General features: G+C 39.7%; 1 protein-coding gene across 8 annotated transcripts in view; it reads right to left on the reverse strand.

Moving 5' to 3' along the window:
* The window catches only part of PICALM (phosphatidylinositol binding clathrin assembly protein), a 175,341-nt gene that overhangs the window by 16,573 nt on the left and 133,207 nt on the right, over nt 1-25,561 (reverse strand). For 5 of the 8 annotated variants that reach the window (XM_033948931.1, XM_033948925.1, XM_033948923.1 and 2 more), the window contains 5 exons: nt 18,271-18,381; nt 13,140-13,271; nt 13,022-13,049; nt 11,119-11,218; nt 6,400-6,423 (listed from right to left, as the gene is read on the reverse strand). In XM_033948931.1, the coding sequence (XP_033804822.1) occupies nt 6,400-6,423; nt 11,119-11,218; nt 13,022-13,049; nt 13,140-13,271; nt 18,271-18,381 (395 nt within the window). Of the gene's footprint in view, nt 1-6,399; nt 6,424-11,118; nt 11,219-13,021; nt 13,050-13,139; nt 13,272-18,270; nt 18,382-25,561 lie in introns of those variants that run through there. The other 3 variants (XM_033948927.1, XM_033948924.1, XM_033948929.1) reach the window with 2 other exon arrangements.

Below are 25,561 nucleotides of genomic sequence, written 5' to 3' on the forward strand. Positions count from 1 at the left end.
TTACCAAACCCTGATGGTCCATTATCCTTTGCAGGACACTGCCTATCACGGGCACAGAGGGGAAGACATACAGCAGCTCCTCCTGGGGCTATGGCTAAATCACAACATCCAAGACATCTCTTCCAAGCTCGTATCTTCAGCGGAAAAACCCAGCTGCTTTCCTGTTGGATGCCAATGCCATGAGGATGATTATCAGATGCCTCCAGTAACTTAAGATGGTGTCGGATGCATCCTGAGATGGAGCCCATTCTCCGGGATCTAGGGTCTGGAGGCTGAGGAAATCCACTTGGACATTGTCCACTCCAGCTACATGTGCTGCTGAAATCACCAACGGATTGTTCTCCACCCAATGAAGCAGCATTTGGGCATCCAAGCACAAAGGAGAACTCTTGGTATCTCCCTATCAAGTGACATACACTACTGCTGTTGCATTGTCCAAGAATACTCATACTGCTTTGCCCTGTAGGAAGCTCTCTAGTACCTTCAGGGTCAGGCAGATAGCTCTCAGCTCCAACCTGTTTATCGACCACTTCTGTGTGGGGGACCAATGCCCCTGCACCTGTCAGGCTTTACAATGCACTCCCCAGCCAAAGAGGCTGGCCTCTGTCATGAGCCGCACCCAGGAGGAAATCCTAAGTGGCATTCCTTGGTTCAAAACCTGTGGCTGTAGTTACCAGCTCATACTGAGACGCTTTGGGGCTGTCCAAAGAAGTGGCATCTGCAATGCATCCATTTGCAAGGACCAGCGGGATAAAAGAATAAACAAGCTCCTACCCACCTCAGGTGTAGAGGACAGGACAGCCCAGGGAGAAGGGAGGCAGAGCGAAAAAAATGCAAATGAGGCTCTCTACACAACCTGCAGGTGAAGGTATACAAACCCACTGATTCAAGACTGACGCTCCTATTAAACTAGAAATGCAGTTAAAAGGTCCTACATCCTGCAAGAATTCATTAAAACACTAGTTAAATCCAGGTAGTAATGATATATAAGATGGCTTAAGTATACTGTCTATAACTAGATAATGTGAGAACTTTAGAGAATGCAGGTTAGTCAATATAGTAGGTTTTCTAATACAACCAAACAGTTTTTTTTAAAGCTATTGGAAAAAAGAAATTACTTTTCACTCTTTCTGAAAAAGATTAAATTCATATATCATGAATTCATGATTGCACATTACTTTAGTAAATTCCATCTGTAATGAAAAAAAAAAAGGTATGTGGATGTATACTTCATATAACCGCAATTCCTTTCCACTATTCACAGTAAACTGAATACAGTAATTACCTTCTGTTAATAAATTTATATTAAACTTAATTCATATATGCATAAAAATCAGAAGTCTCAACAAATGTTGCTATTTATACCATAATTAAGCTTTCATAAGAGCATAAGAATAGCCTTACTGGGTCAGACCAATGATCCATCAAGCCCAGTAGCCCGTTCTCACGGTGGCCAATCCAGGTCACTAGTACCTGGTTAAAACCCAAGAAGTAGCAACATTCCATGCTACCAATACAGGGCAAGCTGCGGCTTCCCCCATGTTTTTCTCAATAACAGACTATGGACTTTTCTTCCAGGAACTTGTCCAAACCTTTCTTAAAACCAGCTATGTTAACCACTCTTACCACATCCTCTGGCAACGTGTTCCAGAGCTTAACTATTCTCTGAGTGAAAAACAATTTCTTCCTATTAGTTTTAAAAGTATTTCCTTGTAACTTCATCGAGTGTCCCCTAGTCTTTGTAATTTTTGATGGAGTGAAAAATCAATCCACTTGTACCCTTTCTACTCCACTCAGGATTTTGTAGACTTCAATCATATCTCCCCTCAGCCATCTCTTTTCCAAGCTGAAGAGCCTTAACCGTTTTAGTCTTTCCTCATACGAGAGGAGTTCCATCCCCTATTACCATCTTGGTTGCTCTTCTTTGAACCTTTTCTAGTGCCACTATATCTTTCTTGGAATAAGGAGATCAGAATTAAATGCAATACTCCAGATGAGGTTGTACCATGGAGCGATATAGGGGCATTATGACATTCTTGGGGGTCCTTTTATCAAGCTGTGGTAGGGGTTTAATGCGCGTAATACTGCGCATTAAACCACATGCCGAGCTAGCTGCTAATGCCTGCATTGAGCAGGCGTTAGTTTTTTAGCCAGCCGCAGGGGTTAGCGCGCGATGAAATGTCCGACGCGCTAACCCCGCTAGCGCGGCTTGATAAAAGGACCCCTTAGTCTTGTTAACTATCTCTTTTTTAATAATTCCCAACATCCTGTTTACTTTTTTGGCCACCGCCAATTGCACGGAAGGTTTCATTGTATTGTCTACAATGATACCCAGATCCTTTTCTTGTGCGCTAACCCCCAAGGTGGACCCTAGCATCCGGTAACTGTGATTCAGGTTATCCTTCCCAATGTGCATCACTTTGCAGGCAAACTTAATGGGTCTGGTTTCAGGATATTCATAATGAATATGTATGAGATATGTATACTCTGGAAACTATGCTTTAAATGCACTATTCTACCTCAGTCTGGTAATGACAGCAGTCCTGCTGTTTTGTTTTGTTTTTTTCTAAAACCACTGGCCCATAATCTTTGTAAACCTTGACAAATAGCTTATTTTAAAATTACAATTTATCAGCAGATACTTCAGTATCCAATTACCTACATTTCTGTTTTCTAGATTAGTTTCCTAAATATGCATCAAACAAACAGGTGGTAAGGGGATGAAAATTTCAGCACAGGATCACAGATATCACCTGTTCAATTCTCAGATTGGCTGGAAGGGAATAAAACTCACTAAATGTAAATCAAGGTTTATCCTTTTCAAATGGATTCTTGCTTACAGAGAAAGATGTGTAAAGAGACAGTCAACTCTTCACATTCTTAAAAACTCCCAATACTTCTGGAAATATAGAATACCACAGAACATTTGCAAACTTCCAGTAAAACTTTGCTATTTGTACACACACCACTAGGTCAATTATTTACTTATCAAAAATACTACCTCTTCTGGAAGTATCCTTTGCCAAGTCAGACTTTTCTCATTAAAAGAAATGTAACTTGAGGAAATAAACGGCTCCTTTTATCAAGGAACGATAGAGCGTTTTACTGCGGAGAGGTGAGGTAAATGCTCCGATGTCGATTCAATTCCTGTGAGAGTCGGAGCATTTACCTCACCAGCCCACAGTAAAATGCTCTACTGCTGCTTGATAAAAGGAGCCCAAAGATACTTCAAAACAACTATTAGTTGTCAAACTGTTTCTGTTGGGGCAAGATCAGCTGACATTTGCACCAATTTTCAAAGCAACAAAAAACAGTGCTGCATACATCTAGTAGCGCTACTGAAATGATTAGTAGTATGTATTTCACTTTGAAATTTGCTGTGAGTTCTTGAAGCAATGGTGGGAGACTGTGGTTATGAGCGGGAGAGGGAGCCTTGATAAAGCCCTGTGAAGTACATGGGCGAAACATGTTGGATGATTGATGTTTCTACCCTCCCGACTAGCGTCTATTTTATAAGCTAAGTACTTTTAGCATACATTTATACTTTAATTAATATCTATGAAAAATGCACACAAAACTTATGGGTCCAGTGACGAAAGGGTGCATAAAGTGAATTGAGTGCGTGGTGGCCCGCTGAGGACCTGAAAATATCGTTTAAAAATATTGTTAAACTGCACTGAATGAAGTTTGGTAAAACAGTGAGGTAACATCTTGCTGAGATTATAGAAACATAGAAGATGACGGCAGAAAAGGGCTACAGCCCATCAAGTCTGCCCACTCTGCTTACCCACCCCCTGTCTATGCCCTAATGACCCAATTTCCTTATCTTGACCCTCGTAGGGATCCCACATGGGTATCCCATTTATTCTTAAAGTCTGGCACGCTGTCTGCCTCGATCATCTGCACTGGAAGCTTGTTCTAATGATCAACCACTCTCTCTGTGAAGAAATACTTTCTGGTGTCGCCATGAAATTTTCCGCCCCTGAGTTTGAGCGGGTGCCCTCTTGTGGCCGAGGGTCCCTTGAGAAAGAAAATATCATCTTCCACTTAGACACGACCCGTGAGGTACTTAAATGTTTCGATCATGTCTCCCCTCTCCCTACGTTCCTCGAGAGTGTACAGCTGCAATTTGTTCAGTCTCTCTTCGTACGAGAGACCCTTGAGCCCCGAGATCATCCTGGTGGCCGTCTGTTGAACCGATTCAATTCTGCGCACATCTTTACTGTAATGTGGCCTCCAGAATTGCACACAGTACTCCAGATGAGGTCTCACCATGGCCCTGTACAACGGCATTATGACTTCAGGCTTTCGGCTGACGAAACTTCTATTGATACAACCCAATATCTGCCTTGCCTTAGATTGTCTGGTGTATGAGGATACTCTTCATTCAAACTAGGTTGAGGTGGTGCCTTGGTTTTCATTGTATAATACACCATTGACATTTGTACCTTTCTATGCAGGTATTTTCTTTGGGACATATCATGCATGCAGCTAAAAACCCCGAACAAAAAAGCTACACATTATTTTCCTCTCTCGTTCTATCACACACCTGGGAAACCTCCTTTAAACAGGGTTAAAACTACATGCAATGTGTAACATTGCACATACTTTTAGTCATTGAGGGAAGGCATAAATAGTAATTTATGCACATAAAATGTATATGCTCAACTATAAATGACGGAAAATAGTCTTCCCCATGATTGCACAGTCACAACATCGGAATGTAATATAGTATTTACATATTTCTTTAAAAATTATCAATGCAGAATTTGCAACAAAACAGTATCTAACATCATATATTCCTTAGCACAGTAGCACACTGAAAGGGGCAGACCAATAACCAGTGCACATATGGATTTTTAAAATGAATGTGCATTCTCCCAAATATACCACCTTTTCTTTTACATGAAATATCACTATTAATTTTGGATTTAAATTTATCAAATACAGATGATATTCCTATTGGTCTCTCCCTTACCTAGATTAACATTTATCTAAAAGAATGATTTAAGTGGCAAGTAAAAAAGCAGCTTGTGAGATTACATGCATTTTCTCTCTTCATACCACACAAACCACACAGAGGTGGTGGTGAGCAAGCCAGAAAATCTGATAGGTGAGCTGAGCCAGAGTCAAGACAGAGAGTATGACTGGGTTCTAACATCCAAACAGAAGCTGAGCAAATTTAATTTAGCAGAAAAAGAATTCTAACCAAACCCAAGATGCTTTTATGTTATTAAATCTTTTTATTTCCTTTTCTCTTCTGTTGCCTTCTCATTCCTTCCTATTTTTTCTTCTCCAAAACAGCTTAGCATTTAGATCAGTAAGCTGAATCCCAACTTCCAATGAGCCTTGTGACTTTGGGCAAGTCATTTCACCCTCTATGGGGCACAAGACTACTCACTGTTCATCCAAATTGCTTTGAGCTCTAATTTGAAAGGCTAGTAGTTACATTTAACATACAAAAAAAAATCTATTTTCAGCTCCCATTTTATTTTTCACATCCCTAAGCATTGCTTTTTATGAGTGCTAGCAATCACTTTCCAGCCATTTTGTAAATAGTGGGAGATCCCTGAAACTGAATCAACACATGTCAGTATTAGGCACATAGCTGCTTGAATGTTGTGATTTAGTCCTCTTACTGGTTTGTAAGTTGCTCCCTCTGGAGGAGCTGTTACCCAGTCTAGTTCTCTTCTCTCAATATCTACGCACCTGCCTATTACTCCAAATTTTCACTCTAAAACTCTAAAAGGCTGTATTATATCCGAGTGACATTTTCAAACTGTCTGCATTCACTCCAAACACCTCTTATTTGTTCTTCCTCCTCCCCTCAGCTCTTAAAGGAGAGGGACACTAAGTAAGCCCACCTCTCCCTTTACTTATGGCTGTCTGGCCTCCTACAATTCTACAGGCAGATGAAGCAAGGTAGCTGTGGAGAGAGAGGAATTGCTGCTCATATCCTCACAAGAGTACAGCAGTTAAATAGATTAACTATGGTTTGCCTCCGACTTAGTATTGTCAGGGTAATTGAAGAGATACAGAATCTGATTCTGGGCTTGACCAAGGCTTAAGCATTTTAAGATTTACCCAGCTCTATTTGAAATGAAATAAGCACACAAAAATCATTCACAATCTCATCTATTTAGCAGAAAATGGATCAGTTGTGAGCAAAGAAAAATACTGTTTTCCATGCCATTATTAGAATCAGAAGTCCCCTGCAGAGCACCCAAAAGATTATATATATATATATATATATATAAATACTAGAAAACAAAACAGGGTCAGTTTCAGCATACCAGGAATTGTGTCAAAACATGTAATAGCTAAAATTTCTGATGTAGCAGTGATTAATTTTAGCATGCCAGTTTATAGCAAAAGGGCATTTTTTTTTTAATCACTTACGTATTGTGGAAAATGCATGCCATTCTGTTTTTTTCATCAGAGAAAATTGTATAATGCAATAACAAAGGATTAGAACATATATTTACACAACAAATTATGCACAAATTTTAGTTCATACATACATTTCATGCCTAAATGAAAGCAAAAGATGCTAGTTATGGGAATATAATAAAGGTAATATATGAGACACTATTTAAACAAGTTAGAAGTAGTGGTACATTGAATTTAACCCTTTATTTGGCATTGTTGCTCAGTAGAAACATATGCTTTCTACGGCTCTTATGGGAGATCTGCATCTCCAAATGCTTTTACTTGGCACTGTTGCTTTCGTTCAACATCAAGCTACATAAATCAGCTGCTTCACCATCTGCCAATTAAAGGCTTAACAATTTATTTAAAATAAAATACCATGAAGCAGTGGGCTGCCGATTCCAAAATACAAGAGTTGTACTGAAAGCAGTGCAAAAGGCAGCATACTGATGTCAGAGGGAAGGCTTCCGGGTCAGCTGCAGGCTGCATGCAGAAACCGCGGCTGCGGTTTTGCGAAGAGAAGTGTGGCTGGGAGGATGGAGTCGACCAGAGGAGGTAAACACCTGCAGGAAGGAGGCATGAATTTGGGATGCAGAATGGAGGGAAGGATGATGAGGGGCACACTGGCACAGGAAGGGAGGAAGAGAGCACAAACTTCGGACAAAGGATAGAAGAAAGGAAGAAAGGAGGGAGGGGAGCATGAACTTGGGACAGAATGGAGGGAGGGAGGGGAGCATGAACTTGGGACAGGATGGAACAATGGAGAAATGAGGGAAAGATGCTGAAGTGGGGAGGGAATAGAAAGGGAGCATTGTTGAGCATGGGTGAGTGAGAGGGAAAGATGGTGCACATGGAGAAATGAAAAAAGCAGTGAACTGTTGGGCATAGGGAGGAAGAAAAATATTAGACATGGTGGTGAGAGAGTCATGAAGTACACATGCATGGGGAAGAGAGCTGAAAGGGAGAAATGTCGTATGTGGTGGTGGAGAGCGAACAGTGGGACAGATAAGTAACAAGTGTAAATTTCCTATTTTTTCTATTTAAACAACAGTACAGTCAAACCTCGGTTTGTGAGTAACCCGGTTTGTGAGTGTTTTGCAAGACGAGCAAAACATTCTCACAAAACTTGTCTCGCAAACCAAGTGTTGACTCGATTTGCGAGCACCCACCCTGAGAACCGACATCGCTCCCCCCCACTCGCAAAGGCCCCCCCCCCTCCGCGAGAACAGGCACCCCCCGCCTGCCCAACTTTAACTCACCCTCCCGTCTGGCACCGGCACACAGCCCACTGGACGTGCCGGTGCCGCTTGAAGATCTTCTTCGTGCCTCTGCCGGCTTTGAGCATGCATCTGCGCATGCTCAAGCCCTTCTAATTCTCCCTCTCGCCGAGATTCTCGGAGATCTCAGAGAATCTCGGCAAAAGGGAGAATTAGAAGGGCTTGAGCATGCGCAGATGCATGCTCAAAGCCAGCAGAGGCAGGAAGATCTTCAAGTAGCACCGGCACGTCCTGTGGGCTGCGTGCCGGTGCCAGACGGGGGAGGGGGGGCGAGTTAAAGTTGGTCGGGCGGGGGGTGCCTGTTCTCACGGGGAGGGGTGCCGATTAGAGCGAGTGGGGGGGAACGATGCCGGTTCTCGTCCTGGTGCCAGTCGAGAGGAGGGGGGGTGAGTTCAAGTTGGTTGGCAGGGGGGTAAGCAGTGCTGCTGGCCTCGGTGGGGGGGAACGTATCAAAGCAAGTTTCCATTATTTCTTATGGGGAAACTTGCTTTGATATATGAGTATTTTGGTTTACGAGCATGCTTCTGGAATGAATTATGCTCGTAAACCAAGGTTCCACTGTACTTTCTTTTGAGGACTATTTCTTCAATGTTTAATGTTCTTTAATGTTTTTATAGACTGTACAGGATCCGCATCACATACAAATTCAAGTTAAGAACGGTTTAAAAAAATGGAACTCGTTCTTAACCCAGGGACTGCCTGTACTACTCAAAAATCTCCATCACAAGCGATGCATTGGTGCCATCATTGAACCCAACTCTTGAATCTTCTTTGAAAAAAATTCAGGTGTGCACTGTTGTACACAGTTCTTCACCTCATCTGTGTCATCAAATTGCTTTCCCCGAAGACTGTCCTTCACTGGACTGAACAGGTGGAAGTCAGAGGGTGCCAGATCCAGGCTGTAAAATGGACAGCATACCACTGATCAGTCCAATCGCTTGATTTGTTGTAAAAGATGTGTGTGGTCGTGTATTGTCACGATGAATGTGGATATTTCCAGATTCTTGTTCAGTCTTCCTCCTAATGGCTTCTCTAAGCTTCTTGTGTGTCTCAATGTATCGCTCGCTGGTCACAGTGCTAACTAGATAATGTCAGCAGCATTAACTGATTAAGTGCTGCTGAACAAGTCCTGAACAAGCAGTTTAACAGGTCAGGAGCCTAGATATACACTGGTAGTATAGACGGTATAAAATGTTCAGTAAATGATAACTTGCTCTGAATATCACTTCCATTACATGTCCTGTTGCACTGTTTCTCCTAGATATGTGATCTAGACAGTAATATGAAGCAAAAAATATATAACGAGACCCAAGTGGCAGCTCAGTAGGTGTATTATCTTAAATGGGCTATAGACAGACAAGGCTCAAATTTACTTAGCGTCAATTCTGGCTTCAATAGTTAATCCACCCAGAAAATAAAAATAGATGTAGCTAAAGATGCATGGGATATGAAGATTTGTTTAAATCAGTGTATTGTAAACTGTGCCGTGGCAGATTCCAGGTGTGCCGTGAGACGTCAGTGAGGAGGAAAGGCGCTGGTGCCAGTGTACTTACCTAAGAGGCATGTCCTGTGGGCAGTCAACCGATGCCTCTCCTCCAGCACCTCCCCTTGGCAGTAATAGGAGGCTCAGGGCCATGGTTGAAGGGCATCCATGCATGTGTGGACGTTGACGTGATGTCATCGCATTGACGTCCGTGTATTTCTGGATGTCCTCCAGTTGTGGCCCTGCCTTTAGTGTGCTGCGGCTTCAAAAAGTTTGCGGCACATTGGCTTCAATTTAACTTATTTACAAGGCACTTCTTATACCATTCATTAAAGCAAAGTTTCCTTTCAATGGGTTATAATTCAACATTCATAGCAATACAGTTACATAATTACACATCCACACTAACAATACATAATAGATAAAATTTATCATGACCCCAGAAACACCAAACATAGTGAGTTTGTTTATCAAAAGATAAAACACAAGAATTCTTTTGTAATCTAGGCTTTGAAAAGCCTTTCATACCTGATGTGAGTGAGGCACTGGGTAAAATGCTGATAGAATTATGAACTAATTAAGTAAAACAGTGAAACCACCTAAAAAGAAAACAGGGTGAGCTCTAAGAATCAACTTATTTGAGGAAAGTCGCCACATATAAGGTGGATATGACACAACTCCCTAAAGTTCACCAACTCTTCTGGTAGAAGCAATAGCTAATATAAAAGGTTACTTTCTAAGCTGACGCCATTGGCTTAAATGGATGTGTCATTAACTGTTAACCATGGAACCAGAGGGCTTAGTAGGAAGACCTTTCATACATTTGGAAATTAACAGACATCAGGCAATAGGAGAACCTCGAATCTTTTGTGATATGCAAATCTAATGCTATGGTGCATTTTCACTTATGAGGTTTAGAAACCTGTTTTAAGACAAGTAATAAAGCTATTGCAGTAAAGTGGTTGGTTGACATATAGATGTGTTTTATCCCTGGATTGATATTATTTAGAAAGTCTCTTCCATTTCAAGCCAAAAGATTTTCTTGTTGATGGCTTCCTTGCATCTGATTAAGGCCACTGGAGCTTAACAGAGATATATTCTCCTGGGAGATAAGGATTTTCCCTGCTTCTCATTCACAGCAGATTTCTGTGCTTCCAAGTGTTCTACCAACTTTGGCCTATGGACTAAGTGCTCATTGAACACTATACCACAATTATAGCAGTTTTCCTCTTGTATCAGGCCAAGACAAAAAATAAGTCAGACACCATGCCCATTCTTGATGACCATTTTTTAAAAATCAAATATGGAACACCTCTTGAAACCTGGTTTCTCTTTAGAATTCAATAGTTGACTAAAATGTAGAAAAGGAGAGTCTTTTTTTACCGCTTCAGAGTGATCAAACCAAGATAGTAAAACCACAAGTTGAAAGTCAAAAACACTGTGCAGGGGTAGCATTACTGCACATCCATTTGTAAGTGCAGATAAGAAAAACTGAGGTGTTTCTGAAAGGGCTGAGACATGCAGCAAACAGCATGCATGCTCAGTTTATGGTGCTTTGAAGTCTGACAGAGCTATTCCATCCTGGCACTAGAGGACATCACTCATGTATTTCATCTAGTTTTTTGAGGGAGAATGCCGCTTTCCTCTACTCTCTTTAATAGCCATTAAGAAACCATGCATAAGAACTATCCCCCACCTTTCACCAAGCTGCTGAGCCATCCATTTTAATCCTATGAGCAGCTTGGAATTTAGCTCACACAGTTTGATAAAAGGGGGTATGTTAGTTGCTCCTCAATTATGGTTACAAGTCAGGTATGTCTACAAGCCAAGATGCAATAGAAATCTGGACAGGTAGCTATGCTGCATATCCAAAGTACTTCTAATAAGTATTATACATATTTTGTCAATTTATAACATTTGGCCACTTACTATGGTTGCAGGATTCCATGTAGTAGTGGGTGCAACCTTTGGTTGCCAATTGGTACCTCCTGTCAGCTTTTTCTCACCTGGATGGCTCCAGTGAACATCACTTGAAGGGAAACCAGTTGAAAAATGTTTATGAACAATATTTTTTTTGGAAGAAGCACTCAAGTTAAATACACTGATGTTAATGTTAAAAAAAGGTACAAGGCTTTTATAGAGATCACCAGAAAGCACTTCCCTACTGATCTAACGGAATGACATCATCATGCATTAAAACCTTATTAACATGTAGTCACTGGGAGGGTAATTTACTAACTAGGTCCCAGGTTTAAGAGGATAAATTGATGCCACTTTATAAAGACAAGTAGGCATCTATCTTGCAGACACAAACATTTACACCTGCCCTAGAGTAGGTGTAAATGTCCATGCCTGTAATTCAAGTACACCAAAAATAACTATCTTCCCAATACATCAAAACTCTTATTGCAGCGATACAGCATGATGTAATGCTGCTATAAGAGCTTTGATGTATTGGGAAGATAATTACTGTGATTAATTATATCTGCTATTGACACTATCTCTGTAATTTATAGTACAAGTTTTAAAATGTATTTGATTTTAATTTTATGTTCACTGATTTAATTTCTGTTTGTAATTATAGTTTTTATTACCTATTCAATTTTATAAAATTTTTATCATGTATTTTATATATATCACTAATGTTTTTAACAGACCAGTGATGCAGGTGTTCTGCCAAAACATGGCAGGTGTTGGATTCTGCAATAAATTTTAGATGCCAATCTGTCCTTGAAGGCTTATTGTACATTTTTGCATCTGTTTTGTTTCCTTGAACTTTGAAAGCCATATGAACAGGGAGTTAGTGATGTATTTAATAAAATTTGAAGCCCATTGACTAAATTTATGAAATTATAATAATGTTTATTTATCTTGTCTTTCCTTTTGTTCATTTACCTTTACACATCCATGGAGGGAGGGGGGAGGGAGGGAAGGGATTAAATATTGATGGTGACATTTGGATAACTTTATTCCTCATTTATATTATATACTATGTTATATTATATTATTATTATATGTAAAAAATTGAAAATCTTGAATGATAAAAATGTTACCTATATAGGAATTAGTACAATGTATGTAATATCTACTGTTCTTCTATTTATAGCTACCCTGTATTTCTCTTACATATTAACAATACTCTGAAAATTAGGAATGCTGCTAGGAGAGGGCAGAAAATCACCACACTAAGGAATTTCTGTTCACTTTCTAAGCACAGAAAAGTCTTTGGCATCACATAGTGAATCTCTTAAGCATTCTATTTTACTTCAGGCTCGTATAACTTTTAATGCTGCATATCAAAAAGACATTTCAGATCTAAAAACTAATTCAGCAACAGAAATGATATAAAATTACTTTATTAAACTACTCAGCTAAGTATATACAAATAACTAGTTTGCTCCTAATCCTAAAATAATAACAAAAAAAAGTCAGCATGATTCTGTATTATCTGGAAAGGGATGTTCTCTTATTTGAAGCAAGGACAAATGATTATGTAGTTGTTTTAGTTATGATTTCATCAACAAAGATGGAAAGATGGATTCAGTATTGAGTCCTGTCAACAAATGCTAAATAGGGAATGGAGAATAAACAAATAGAAATTAATTTTTCCTTCACAATTGTTTCTGTTAGAGCAATTTGTAAGCTCCTCAATGCCCACTCCAGTTTCTAATACTGCTATAACTTTAGAAGCAATGGGATCAGGCAAATTCAAGTCTGAACTTTAAGTGTAAATTTTGTTTTCTTATTTATAATTTTAATATGGAAAATTTTCAGTTGCACCCTTTATCTCCACAACCAGTCTCCTCAAAAATAAAAATGCAGAATTACTCACTTTTTTGTTCCATTTCCAATGCCCAAATCTACAATTTAAAAAAAGCCATTAAAAACATTTAACATAGTTTGTACATACAACATAACATATTTATCGGAAAAAGCCTTGTAATACTTACTGCCCACAAGGTTAGCCAGTGATGAATCCAGATCATCTGAAACTAATTTGTTAACAGGTTGCTTTGATGTGGGAAGGCCCTGGTTTTGAGAAGCTACAGTTGGTTTTAGAAGGCCACCCAATTCATCAAACCCTTAAGATAATAACAAGAAACTTTTATGAAAAGAAAGTTAAAATGGATTCTGCAGAAACTTCAGAAGTTGAAAGTTCACAAATCATTCATATCAGACCAATACAGATCAATGGAACAATACTAGTGGTGAGGGTATGTTAAAAGTGAGAATGAGCATATAATTGACTACTAGCAGGAAAACTAACATAGTAAATGACGGCAGATAAAAGACCTGCACGGTCCATTCAGTCTGCCCAGCAATCGCATATCAATGCAATGTTGAACCAACTACTAATTATTCATTTTACTTGCTAAGTTCCCTATAAGATGTCTTCCCTTCCCCCAAGGCTGGCAAAACATGTACTCAGACTACATGAATGTGGTATAAAATACACATACTTGCTCCTGATCCGTCTTGCCGCATATGGACATGAACTGTTAAAGCTCATCCAGCATCAGTTACACAGCCCCACTGCTGGAGTCACTGTCAAAGCTAACTCCAACCTGTCCTGATCCATCCTGCCATATACTGAACACAGACTGTACAAGTCCATCCAACATTAGCTTCACTTCTCCACTGCTGGGACATCAATATAAGCACTACTCCCGTGCATCATAAAACGGAGTGATAGCTGTTAATCTGTCGAGTTTTGTGTCAATACTATCCTCTTTCTATTTAAGGATCCTTTGTATCTACCCCACACATTTTTGAATTTTGTCACTGTTTTTGTCCCCACCATCTCTACAGGGAGGGCATTCCAGGCATCCACTACCCTCTCAGTGAAAAAGTATATCCTGACATTACTCCTAAGTCTACCACCCCACAACTTCAAAATTATGTCCTCTAATTTTACCACTTCTCCATCTCTGGAAAAAAATCTGTTTGTAGATTAATACTATTCAAGTATTTAAACATCAGTATCGTATCTCCTCTATCCCTTCTTTCCTCTAGGGCAGGAGTAGGCAATTCTGGTCCTCGAGAGCCAGAGCCAGATCAGGTTTTCAGGATATCCACAATGAATATGTATGAGATGGATTTGCATGCACTGCCTCTTGAGAGGCAAATCTATCTCATGCATATTTATTGTGGCTATCCTAAAAACCTGACCTGGCTCTGGCTCTCGAGGACTGGAATTGCCTACCCCTGCTCTAGGGCAGTGTTCTTCAACCGCCGGTCCGTGGACTGGTGCCAGTCCGCAGAAATTTCCTGCCAGTCCATAGGGCCGGCATGTGCATCGGGCCTCAGACAGTGCTCTTCAGCTGCCGGTCACAGTGTGATCGATGCGGCGTTGTCTTCGGTCCGGCTCCCTCTTCCTCAGTGCTGCAGTGCACAAAGCCATGGGCAGAGGCTCCTACATGTGTCATGCGCCTGAAACGGAAGCCTTCTCTCTGACGTCACAATGATGAGGCGCGGGATGCGCTGCCTATGGCTTTGTGCACTGCAGCACCGAGGAAGAGGGAGCCGGCCAAAAGATAACATAGGGGGGCAGATCAGAAGGCAAGGCATAGCATGAAGGGAGGGAGACAACAATGGTAGGGGTAATGATTTTATTTTTTAATTTAGTGATTGATTTATATCTGCTGTCTGTTCAGGAAGAAATGTTTTTGTTTCTTTTCCTCTGGGGTTGTACTGCATGCAGAGTCTTGCATCTTAGGGTTTTGTTTGTATATATTAGTACTTTTAGTTTTTGGTCCGGTATTTGCATGGGTTATCTGTGTTCTGGTAGGAATGAATATTGAGAAGCATACAGTATGCTTTGTGTAGTTTAATTTTGTGCTTAACCATTATGTGTTGTTAATACAATTATATTGTGTGTGTGTATATATATGAAAAATGAATGGAAAAAATGGTGTTACAATTAGTACTATTATGGGGGCGGAGACTGGGTAGAGATGGATGGGGTCTGGCCCATAACTTAGCCCAGTGTTCTTCAATTGCCAGTCTGTGGACCAGTGCCGGTCCACAAAATAATTATTTTATTTCCGCCGGTCCATAGGTGTCAAAATGGTGACGAACACTCTAAGGCAGAGGTAGGGAACTCCGGTCCTCAAGAGCCGTATTCCAGTCGGGTTTTCAGGATTTTCCCAATGAATATGCATTGAAAGCAGTGCATGCAAATAGATCTTATGCATATTCATTGGAGAAATCCTGAAAACCTGACTCGAGGTCCAGAGTTCCCTACCCCTGCTCTAAGGTATACATATTCAGGTAGTCAAGCTTCTTTTCATATATCTCTTGGCATAATCTTGATATCTGTTTTGTTGCCTTCCTCTGGACTGCTTCAAGTCTTCTCACATCCTTAGCAAAATATGGTCTCCAAAACAGAACACAATACTATCTTGAGCATGAACTGTTATGTTAAATGAAACACAACAGCACTTAAGGTTGATTGCTGGGAAACTATAGCAAGCAATTCACTTAATCTTCACTATTCAAATTTGCTGCGACATATGGGAAAGGGTGCAGAGCTGCTGATGAGAATTCACCTGCCCCTCGAGAACAGCATAACTAGAGATAGTCAGGTTCTTGACCACCCCACCCAGCCTTTATTTCAAACTTTATCTTATTCTTTTCAGTTGAAACTGGACACTAGTTAGCTTGAAAGTGGTTGTAGACTTTTTAGACGGTGTATCCATCTCTGTTCAGTTTGCAACCATAAGGGGAGGGGATAGGAGAAAGAAATTATTACAAACTGAACAGAGATGGATACACCATCTAAAGAGTCTACAACCATAGGGACTGAATTCCACAATTAATTGGCAAACATTTCTTTTAATTAAAGTTGCTATTTTTCTGAGACCAAAAGTTGACATTTTTGTGAACAGTAGTGAAAACACACAGCACAACAATTGAAGTTGGAAGCTGTCATATCTCTTGCAAACTTTTTTCAATCAGTCAAAATAAGCTGGAAATCAGACATAATGCCAGTAAGCAGACTTATGTCATTACGTGAACAGCCTTTTAAATACCGGAAGTGTATAGCCACCATTTCCAAATCTCAAAAGACATGGTAAGCAAAGAAAGCTTTGTCCTGCATGATTGTTAAGTTTATGCGTGCAGGAAACGTAAATATATTTTGTCTAGTCAGTGCTCTAGGGTCTCTTAACATCATTGTCATTTTCTCACAGTTCAATATAGTGCTGGAAAATGAAATGAAGTTAAATACTTTTATGAAAGACTGGTTCCTGATGAAGCTCCTATAGTGAAACGGAAGCTCCGTTGAACCTTAAGTCTTTATTTTAAATGCTTTACTTATAAATAAGTGGAATACATTTCTCCCACCAAATTTGCGATGAATATGGGCAAAACTAGGCTGTGAACACAAAAAAAATGTGAATAATTTTTTCTTTATTATTCGCAGGGTTTTTTTTGTTAAATCCCTCACGAATATCATGAAGTGTTTGGAAAAAAAAAGTGAATTTCTCTCTCTGCCGGGTGAATCAAATGCTGGGAAAAAGCGAATTTCTTTCTGCATGCCGAAGCAATTGCTGGGGGAAAAAGCGCCAAACTTTTTCGGCACTTCTGTAAGTCGTCATTTGTGGGAGGAGCCAGCAAAAAACCCCCACGAATAACTGAAGTCGCGATCCCTAAACCCGCATATCTGGAGGGAGAAGTGTAGTTATAAAAAAATATATAAAAATTTAAACTAATAAAAAATAAGTCAACCGTGGGTGAATGTGTGCACTACGTACAGATATGAAAGAATTAATGCAGAATATAGGGGAGTTAGTGGTGTATTCAATAAAATTTGAAGCCCATTGACTAAATTTATGAAATTACAATAATGTTTATTTATCTTGTCTTTCCTTTTGTTCATTTACCTTTACACATCCATGGAGGGAGGGAAGGGATTAAATATTGATGGTGACATTTGGGTAACTTTATTCCTCATTTATATTATATACTATGTTATATTGTGTTATTATTATATGTAAAAAATTGAAAATCTCGAATGATAAAAATGTTACCTATATAGGAATTAGTGCAATGTATATAATATCTACTGTTCTTCTATTTATATAGCAGTTTTTAGATTAAAAATCAATAAAGATTTAAAAAAAAAAGTCAACCGGGTTGTTTTTTTTATTTAAAAGACTAATGATAGCACTAGTTCAATCTAATATGCAGTACCTATGAGAGAATTTCTCTAGGATACGACGACATGTGTAGGCATTTTTTGTATGAGGATAGTCCTTCCAGACCATTGTATTTAGAGTAGTTTAAATTGAATGATGACAGTCTCTAACCCAGAGTGGATAAATATTAAAAAGCATCAGGGAGAGTGGAGAGCCCTGTGGAACACCACTTGGATTACTCCATTTGTCTAAATAAGCTCCATTAAAAACCAGCGTCTCTCAAGTTGTCTTGAGAGCGCTTCAACATCAATAATTCTTGATCATACCATGGTCTAATTTTCTTTTTCTTTTATTAATGAAATATAAAGGAGCAATATTATCTAAGATGGAAGAACTAACATTATCCCATTGAACAAGAAAGTCTTCTGGGGAAAATTCTTGATGATCTAATTCATGAGTCCAGAATTCTACTGGATTAATAAATCCTCTTGATAAAATCTTATTTTTAATAGCATGTATTTTTTAAAAAGAAGATGGCCAATCTAATTTAAAATTATAAATTAAATGATCTGACCAAATTATTGGGGCCCAAGAACCATTTGTAGTATAGATATCCGGAAAAATGATCTGACCAAGTCTAATGTTAATCTGGGTTTTTATTAATTTTTGAAATGGGAGGCCAAAAGAAGTCACAAATGCAGCAAAATAAATTGGAAGGAATCTCTTGTTTTACAGACAAACATAGGCAAAAATGAGTATACAGTACCAGAAAACCACATCTAGGTATAAGCATGGACAAGGAGATTGAGGGAGTGACTGTGAAGAATCCCCCCCCAAACAGATAGCATTATCCACTTCATCAGCAGAATCAGCATTTTCAGAGGAATACATAAATATACAATTACAAATTTATCTTCAATTTAGATATGGTTTTTGTTCTTACCACTAGAATCTGTGATAACATTTGGAGGAGACTTATTTCCAAAAACTGAATCAAAATCAACATTAAGGCCAGATGAGGTCTGTGGATGCGCAGCTAGGGATGGAGCAAAACCTTAGAATGAAAACAACAAACACCAACACATATTATGACAAAACAGCTAAAAAAGGACAGCAGACACAAATATATTTTCAATTTGTTTAACATTACCTTTTAGTTTGATAAGGCAATACTACATATATATGAAAATTGAAACAATTATTAACTTGAAAAAGCACATGCCTATATCAGAGCTACAAATATTAAATAAAACCTAATACCAAGCACTTAACAATTGTTACCATAAGAGAAGGTGCTGCTAAGTCTTTGGCTTTTCCTATTTCATCTACTTTTAGATTAATAATAATAATAATAATAATAACTTTATTTTTGTATACCGCCATACCCAGGGAGTTCTAGGCGGTTCACATTTGTTAGTCAAGTTACAAGTGGTTCATGACAATTGAGCAGAGTTGCAAGAAACGAAGTAGTTGAGGTTGGATAGAGAGGGAAGGAGTAGGTCAAGGAGGAGGAATAAGGAGAATGTAGGTTGGGTGAGTACAGAAGAGGGGGAGTTGTGGGTTTCGATTCATTGAGGGGGCGATTAAGGGTCGTGTCCATTGAATAGATGAGTTTTAAGTAATTTTCTAAATCCGAGGTAGGTGGGGGCCTCGAGGACCATTTGGGCTAGCCATGTGTTCAGTTTGGCGGCCTGGAAGGCGAAGGTTTTGTCAAGGAATCTTTTGGAGTGACATAGTTTTAGTGAGGGGAAGGCGAACAGATGGATTCTGTGGGAGTGCTTGTTGTTATGGTTCAGATAGAAGTGAGGGTTGATGTAGTTAGGGGACAAGCCAAATACTGTTTTGTAACAGGTGAATTTGAATAGGACTCTGGATTCTAATGGAAGTGACAGATATGCAAATCTCTCTCATGCATATTCATTAGGGATATTTTGAAAACCTGACTGGCTGGGGGTCCCCCAGGACAGGTTTGGGAACCACTGATGTAGAGCCTGATGTCTGAGGATTTTTGAATAAGAGAGTAAGTATAAATCTCAAAAGCATCTCTGAAAAGAAATGTTTTAAGATTAGATTTAAAGTTATTGAGATTCTTTTCTTGTCTCAGTGTCAGAGGTAAAGCATTCCACAATGTTACAGAGAAGATTGTTTTACATGTTGTGTCATAAAATAATTGATGAACTGAAGAGACAACTAAAAGGTATTGTTGGGAGGAGCGTAGTGTCCTATGTGAATCATAAGGGATTAGCAACCTATCTATAAATGATGGAATATGATTAGATTGGACTTAGAAGGCAAAAAGTAGTATTTTGTAAGTAATCCTATGTGAAATAGGTAGCCAGTGGGCTTTTCTGAGGAAAGGGGTTATGTGGTCAAATTTTTTAGTGTTAAAAATGATTGTTACAGCAGCGTTTTGAATGACTTGTAATCTCCTTTTTAAAAAAAACCACAAATTCTTTATTGATTTTCAATTCGAGTACAAAGTTCAAAAAAATTTTTCAAACAAAACCTGGAACAGCGCTTATATCCCTCCCACCCACTCTCCCTGGATGTGTGTGCAAATCAAGTAGGAATTAAAGGCTTATACAATTAATCAGATTTAACAAATTCCGTTGATGGACCCCATGTTGCTTTAAATATTTTATTATGTCCCAATATTTCCAAATTCATTTTTTCATATCTATAAACATTGACATAAAGTTTCCCACCAAAAGGAAAAATTTAGCCTATCCCAGTTTTTCCAATTCCTGGTGATCATTTGCATGGCAACCCCAGTCATTATTATGAGAAGCCTGCTTTTATACCTGTCTATTAGATTTTTAGCTTTCAATAGTGTCCCACAAATGACCACATCATAGGACAATGGAATCAATGTTTCCAGTACCATATTAATTTGTCCCCATATTGATTTCCAAAAATTGAGTATCAAGGCACAATAAAACAAGTGATCCAGTGTCCCTACCTCAAGATGACAGTCCCAGCATCTATTAGACTTTGAACTGGGGTCCAAAAAATTCTATGTAGCAAAAAGAATCAGGTTTCTCTCATAGTTGCTGACGCTATACATCTCATCCTCCAAGTCCAAATCCATGGCCATTGAGTGTAGAAATCTGCTTAATCTCAATGCTCCAAATGTCTTTTAGGCTTGTTTTAGGTTTTTTATTCAAATATTCAGATATTAATATATACTACTCGGCGGCCTGGTGCCCTTGCAAATCTGTGTGGAAACATAGGCCCGGTTAGCTATACTGAATTTTTAAGTTGTGCCAATCAGTGAACCCTTTCTGAATGGCCTGTTTGTAATCTCCTGATCTCTTTTTGAGTGATGCCCTGGTAAAGTGAGTTGCAATAATCTAAGGTTGAAATTACTAATGAATGAATGAAAATATTGATTGGATTCGTGTTAAGTAGCGATTTCGGTGACCTGATCAATTTTAGTTTAAAGAAACATTTTTGTACCACTGAGCTGATCTGAGATTTAAAGGATAGCGTGTTATCAAGGATCAATCCTAGAATTTTAATGTTTGCTACAAAGTGAATTGAGATTGAAGAGATACAAATTGGGGATGCAAGGGTTTCATTTTTATTCTGCGAAAACAGCATACATTTGGTTTTTGAAATATTAAGAAAAAGATTTCGGCAGAGCCAGTCATACACTAGATGTAATTTTTTATTAATATCCATGATTCCCGCATGATTGTGGCTCTGTACTGGATGGATTAGTTGGATATCATCCACGTAGCATAAATCGTGAATCCTACAGATTGGGTGACAGTTGTTAACGGTGCTAGAAACAAGTTAAATAGCATGGGCAAGAGAATGGATCCTTGTGGGACCCCTGAATCTTGGGAATATGGCTTTGAGGAAGAGTTTTGAAAGTGAACTTGGTATTGTCTGTCAGAGAAGTAAGAGATGAACTATTTAAGAGTGACTCCAGAAATTCCTAGTGTTTCAAGACGGTTTAAGAGGAGTGTATGATCAATTGTATCGAAAGCTGTCTTTAAATCAAGTGAAATCAGGAGAACCAATTTTCTTTGATCCAAATAATTTCTGATTGTTGTGACTAGGCCCAAAAGGGATAGCTCTGTTGAGTAATGTGGTCTAAAACCTGTTTGACTGGGATGCATTGCATTTGTTTGCTCGAGGAATGGTGTTAATTGATTAAAGACAATCTTTTCTGTTAGGTTGGCAAGATAGGGAATATTGGCTATAGGGCGGTAGTTGTTACAATCATCAATATTTCCAGAAGTAAGTTTGGGGGATGGGTCTTATTTTTGATAATTTCCAGTGAGTAGGCATGATACCTGAAGAGAGGCTGTTGCCAATCATGGATTGAATGAAAGGGCCAAAGATAGAGAAATATATTTTAATTAGGAAAGGTGGTAAGGAGTGCCCTAGGATTCCTGAGTTATTGATGGAGTGCATTGATTTTTCTATTTCCATCAAAGATGGTATGTTAAAGTTAGAAAATGTGCCTATTACTTAAGTGGATTACAAATCACACACAAAGAAAATCATTCACAATACATAAAATAAATAGATACAAATCAGCAATTAAAATTAACCTACACAATTAAATAAATTTCAAACAGTAACATTTAGGCAATACTTTATAAAAATGTCTTAATTATTAATCAAAGTAAGTCTATACAAATAAATGTGTTGCAGGGTAGAAGTATAATATCAGGAAATTATTTTTCGAAGCAAGGGTGGCTAATGCCTGGCATGTCCTCCTGAGGGAGGAGGAGACAAAATTGATGCTGAAATTCAAAAAGGATATGGGATGAACCTAGAGGATCCCTAATTAGAAAATGGATGATATAAAAAACAAAACTTAAATGACCACACGTGTTGATTTCAACTGATTCTTAAATGGCAAATCTGGATGTGAAGAACTAAGGCCAGTGTTGGGCAGACTTCTACGGGCTGTGTCCCATAAATAGCAAGACAGTTTAGCATAGACTGGAAACTGTTTTAACAACTACCCCAGTAGTTAGAACCTGAGGACTATGTTGAGTGAACTTTTACAATCTATGTCACAGAGATGGCAAAGAAAAGACCAGTATTAAGTATTTTATACCACATTCATTGTTGGTTTAATAACAAATTGATAACGAGTGTGACTACTGGGCAGACTGGATCGACTATTCAGGCCTTCATTTGCTGTTATCTATTATACCACCTTATCACCATATAACAGTAGTAGTCTGATGAAGTGTTCAGGCAGGAGCAATCTGTACTCCCTCCTACTCATGCTCTCTTTCTTAGTTAAAATGGCTGCCATGATTTACTGAGGCAGTTTGTCTGTCTTGTTTATTTGTCTTGTTCAGTTTATCTGACTTGACTAGATTGTAAGCTCTTTTGAGCAAGGGTTTGATGTACAGCATCACGTCTAGTAGCGTTATAGACATGATTAGTAGCAGTACATAAGAATAGCCTTACTGGGTCAGACTAATGGTCCATCTAGTCCAGTATCCTGTCTTCAATCCAATTCGCAAAAACCCAAACAGTCAAAAAGGAAAAACACCAGGGTAGTGATTAACACTTCACTTCTTCAAAATGAGTAGAATCATTCCAATCATCATACAAGGACCTCTTTATCTTCTGTCTTCTGTCTTCTGCACCAAGATTGTGTCAAAAAATCAACTTTCAAAATATCTTCTTAACATCCCATACACCAAGTGGATCTTTCACATGTACTCTCAAGTTATTTTTTGAGAGCTAAAACTAATCAGGAGAGGAACATCAGAAATTCAACATGAGAATGGGATCAGGACCTCAAAGCACACAGCTATTTCAGAACTCACTTCACCAATCCCAATTCTTTAATCATTTGTTCATCTCCTCAACCTTCAGGATAACTGAAGACTTCTCACTTACTGCCCCTAGCCTGACAGCCTGATGCTGTACATCAAAACACAGAAGAGACGGCCCTTGCTCAAAATAGCTTACAATCTAGTCAAGTCAGATACACTAGACAAGACAAATAAACAAGACAGGCCAGCGGCAGTAAATGAGAAGCCTTCAATTACCCTGAGCGTGACACCAACAAACGTGTGTGCTGAGGAATTCCCGATGAAGGATTAATAATCAAAAAGCCATGTTAGCCAGGGCCGGCAAGATCAACATTTGAAGTCTGCGCTGGGCCGGAGAGATCTTGGGGAGCCTCCGACAGTGGCTTTCTCCCCTCTCTGCAGCTCTCCTTTACTTCCCAGCGCAGCGATTCACTAAGGCAGCCTCGGGGCTTTTGCTGAGTCGCGGCTGCCTCTGATGATGCAACTTCCTCTTTCCTCAGAGGCGGCGCGACCCAACAAAGGACCCGAGGCTGCCTTCGTGAATCGCTGCACTGGGAAGTAAGAAGAGTTGCTGGGAGGGGAGAAAACCACTATCAGAGTCTGGGAAGCTGCTGGGCAGGGGAAAAAAGGGACAGCTGCTACTGGAAAGGGAGAAGGAGAGATGCTTCTGGGAGGGGAGGAGGGAAAGGAATCTGGGAAGCTGCTGGGCAAGGAAAAAAAGGGACAGCTGCTACTGGAGAGGGAGAAGGAGAGATGCTTCTGGGAGGGGAGGAGGGAAATGAATCTGGGAAGCTGCTGGTCAAGGAAAAAAAGGGACAGCTGCTATTGGAGAGGGAGAAGGAGAGATGCTTCTGGGAGGGGAGGAGGGAAATGAATCTGAGAAGCTGCTGGGCAAGGAAAAAAAGGGACAGCTGCTACTGGAGAGGGAGAAGGAGAGATGCTTCTGGGAGGGGAGGAGGGAAATGAATCTGAGAAGCTGCTGGGCAAGGAAAAAAAGGGACAGCTGCTACTGGAGAGGGAGAAGGAGAGATGCTTCTGGGAGGGGAGGAGGGAAAGGTATCTGGGAAGCTGCTGGTCAAGGAAAAAAAGGGACAGCTGCTATTGGAGAGGGAGAAGGAGAGATGCTTCTGGGAGGGGAGGAGGGAAAGGAATCTGGGAAGCTGCTGGTCAAGGAAAAAAAGGGACAGCTGCTATTGGAGAGGGAGAAGGAGAGATGCTTCTGGGAGGGGAGGAGGGAAATGAATCTGAGAAGCTGCTGGGCAAGGAAAAAAAGGGACAGCTGCTATTGGAGAGGGAGAAGGAGAGATGCTTCTGGGAGGGGAGGAGGGAAAGGAATCTGGGAAGCTGCTGGGCAAGGGAAAAAAGGTACAGCTGCTACTGGAGAGGGAGAAGGAGAGAAGCTGCTGGGAGGGGAGGGAAGAGAATTACTGATGGACAGGAGGAGGAGGGAAGGGAGAATGAAAAAAGGAAGGAAACAGCTGGCAGAGAGATTAGAGCAGAGGAAGGGGAGACACAGGCATGAGAAAGTAGAGAGATTGATGATAGGAAGGGGTCAGCAGAAAAATAAGCAGAGAGGGACAACGATGATAGATCTGGTGTAGGAGAGATAAAAATGAAGAGAGCAGTGAAGCTGGAATGAATCATGTAAAAAGGAGAGAGGGGGCACAAGCTGGATGGAAAGGGGAGAGGGGCATAGAAAGAAGACAGATACCATATGGAAGGGGGAGAGGACAGACAGTGGATGGAAGGGGCAGATGCTGGATTGAAGAGACAGAGAGGGCAGACGCTGGAAGGAAGAGAGTGAAGAGAAGATTGAAAGCAGAAACCAGAGACGACGACAAAAGGTAGAAAAAAATAATTTTATTTCTATTTTGTGATTAGAATATATCAGATTTGAAATATATATCCTGCTAGAGCTGGTGTTAGACATAACTGGGGACTGCAAAGCCCAGGCAGTGCTTCTCTAGCTTCCAGCTGGCTTAGGGCGCTCTCTGACCAGGGGGCAGTTGCCTTAGTTGCACTCCCCTAAAACTATTCCTGTCATGTGTGATTCAGTATTCTGTTAGCATGATATTTCTGTGTAGCATTCTGTAATAATTTGGCTTGTTCAGTTTTCTTGATAGTAGAGGGGATATATGTGAAGGGGAGGGGAGACAGGGGTTTTGTTGATCCTGCTCTGAATTATTTGTATTTATAAAATGACAATTGTACAGAATATTGTTTCTTTTTATACTTTAATAAAATACATTCAATATAAAATCATAACTGAGGCTTGTGTGGATGGGATCAGATGATTTGTGGGGACCGACTCACGGAGATGGGGCGGAAATGGGTTTTTTTTATTTTAGTCCTAGTAGTTTGCCGGTCCACAAAATAATTCTTTTTTTTCTGCCGGTCCACGGGTGTAAAAAGGTTGAAGAACACTGGATTAGAGAACTGCCA

The sequence above is a fragment of the Geotrypetes seraphini genome, chromosome 6, assembly GCF_902459505.1.
Source record: "Geotrypetes seraphini chromosome 6, aGeoSer1.1, whole genome shotgun sequence".
Taxonomy (NCBI): domain Eukaryota; kingdom Metazoa; phylum Chordata; class Amphibia; order Gymnophiona; family Dermophiidae; genus Geotrypetes; species Geotrypetes seraphini.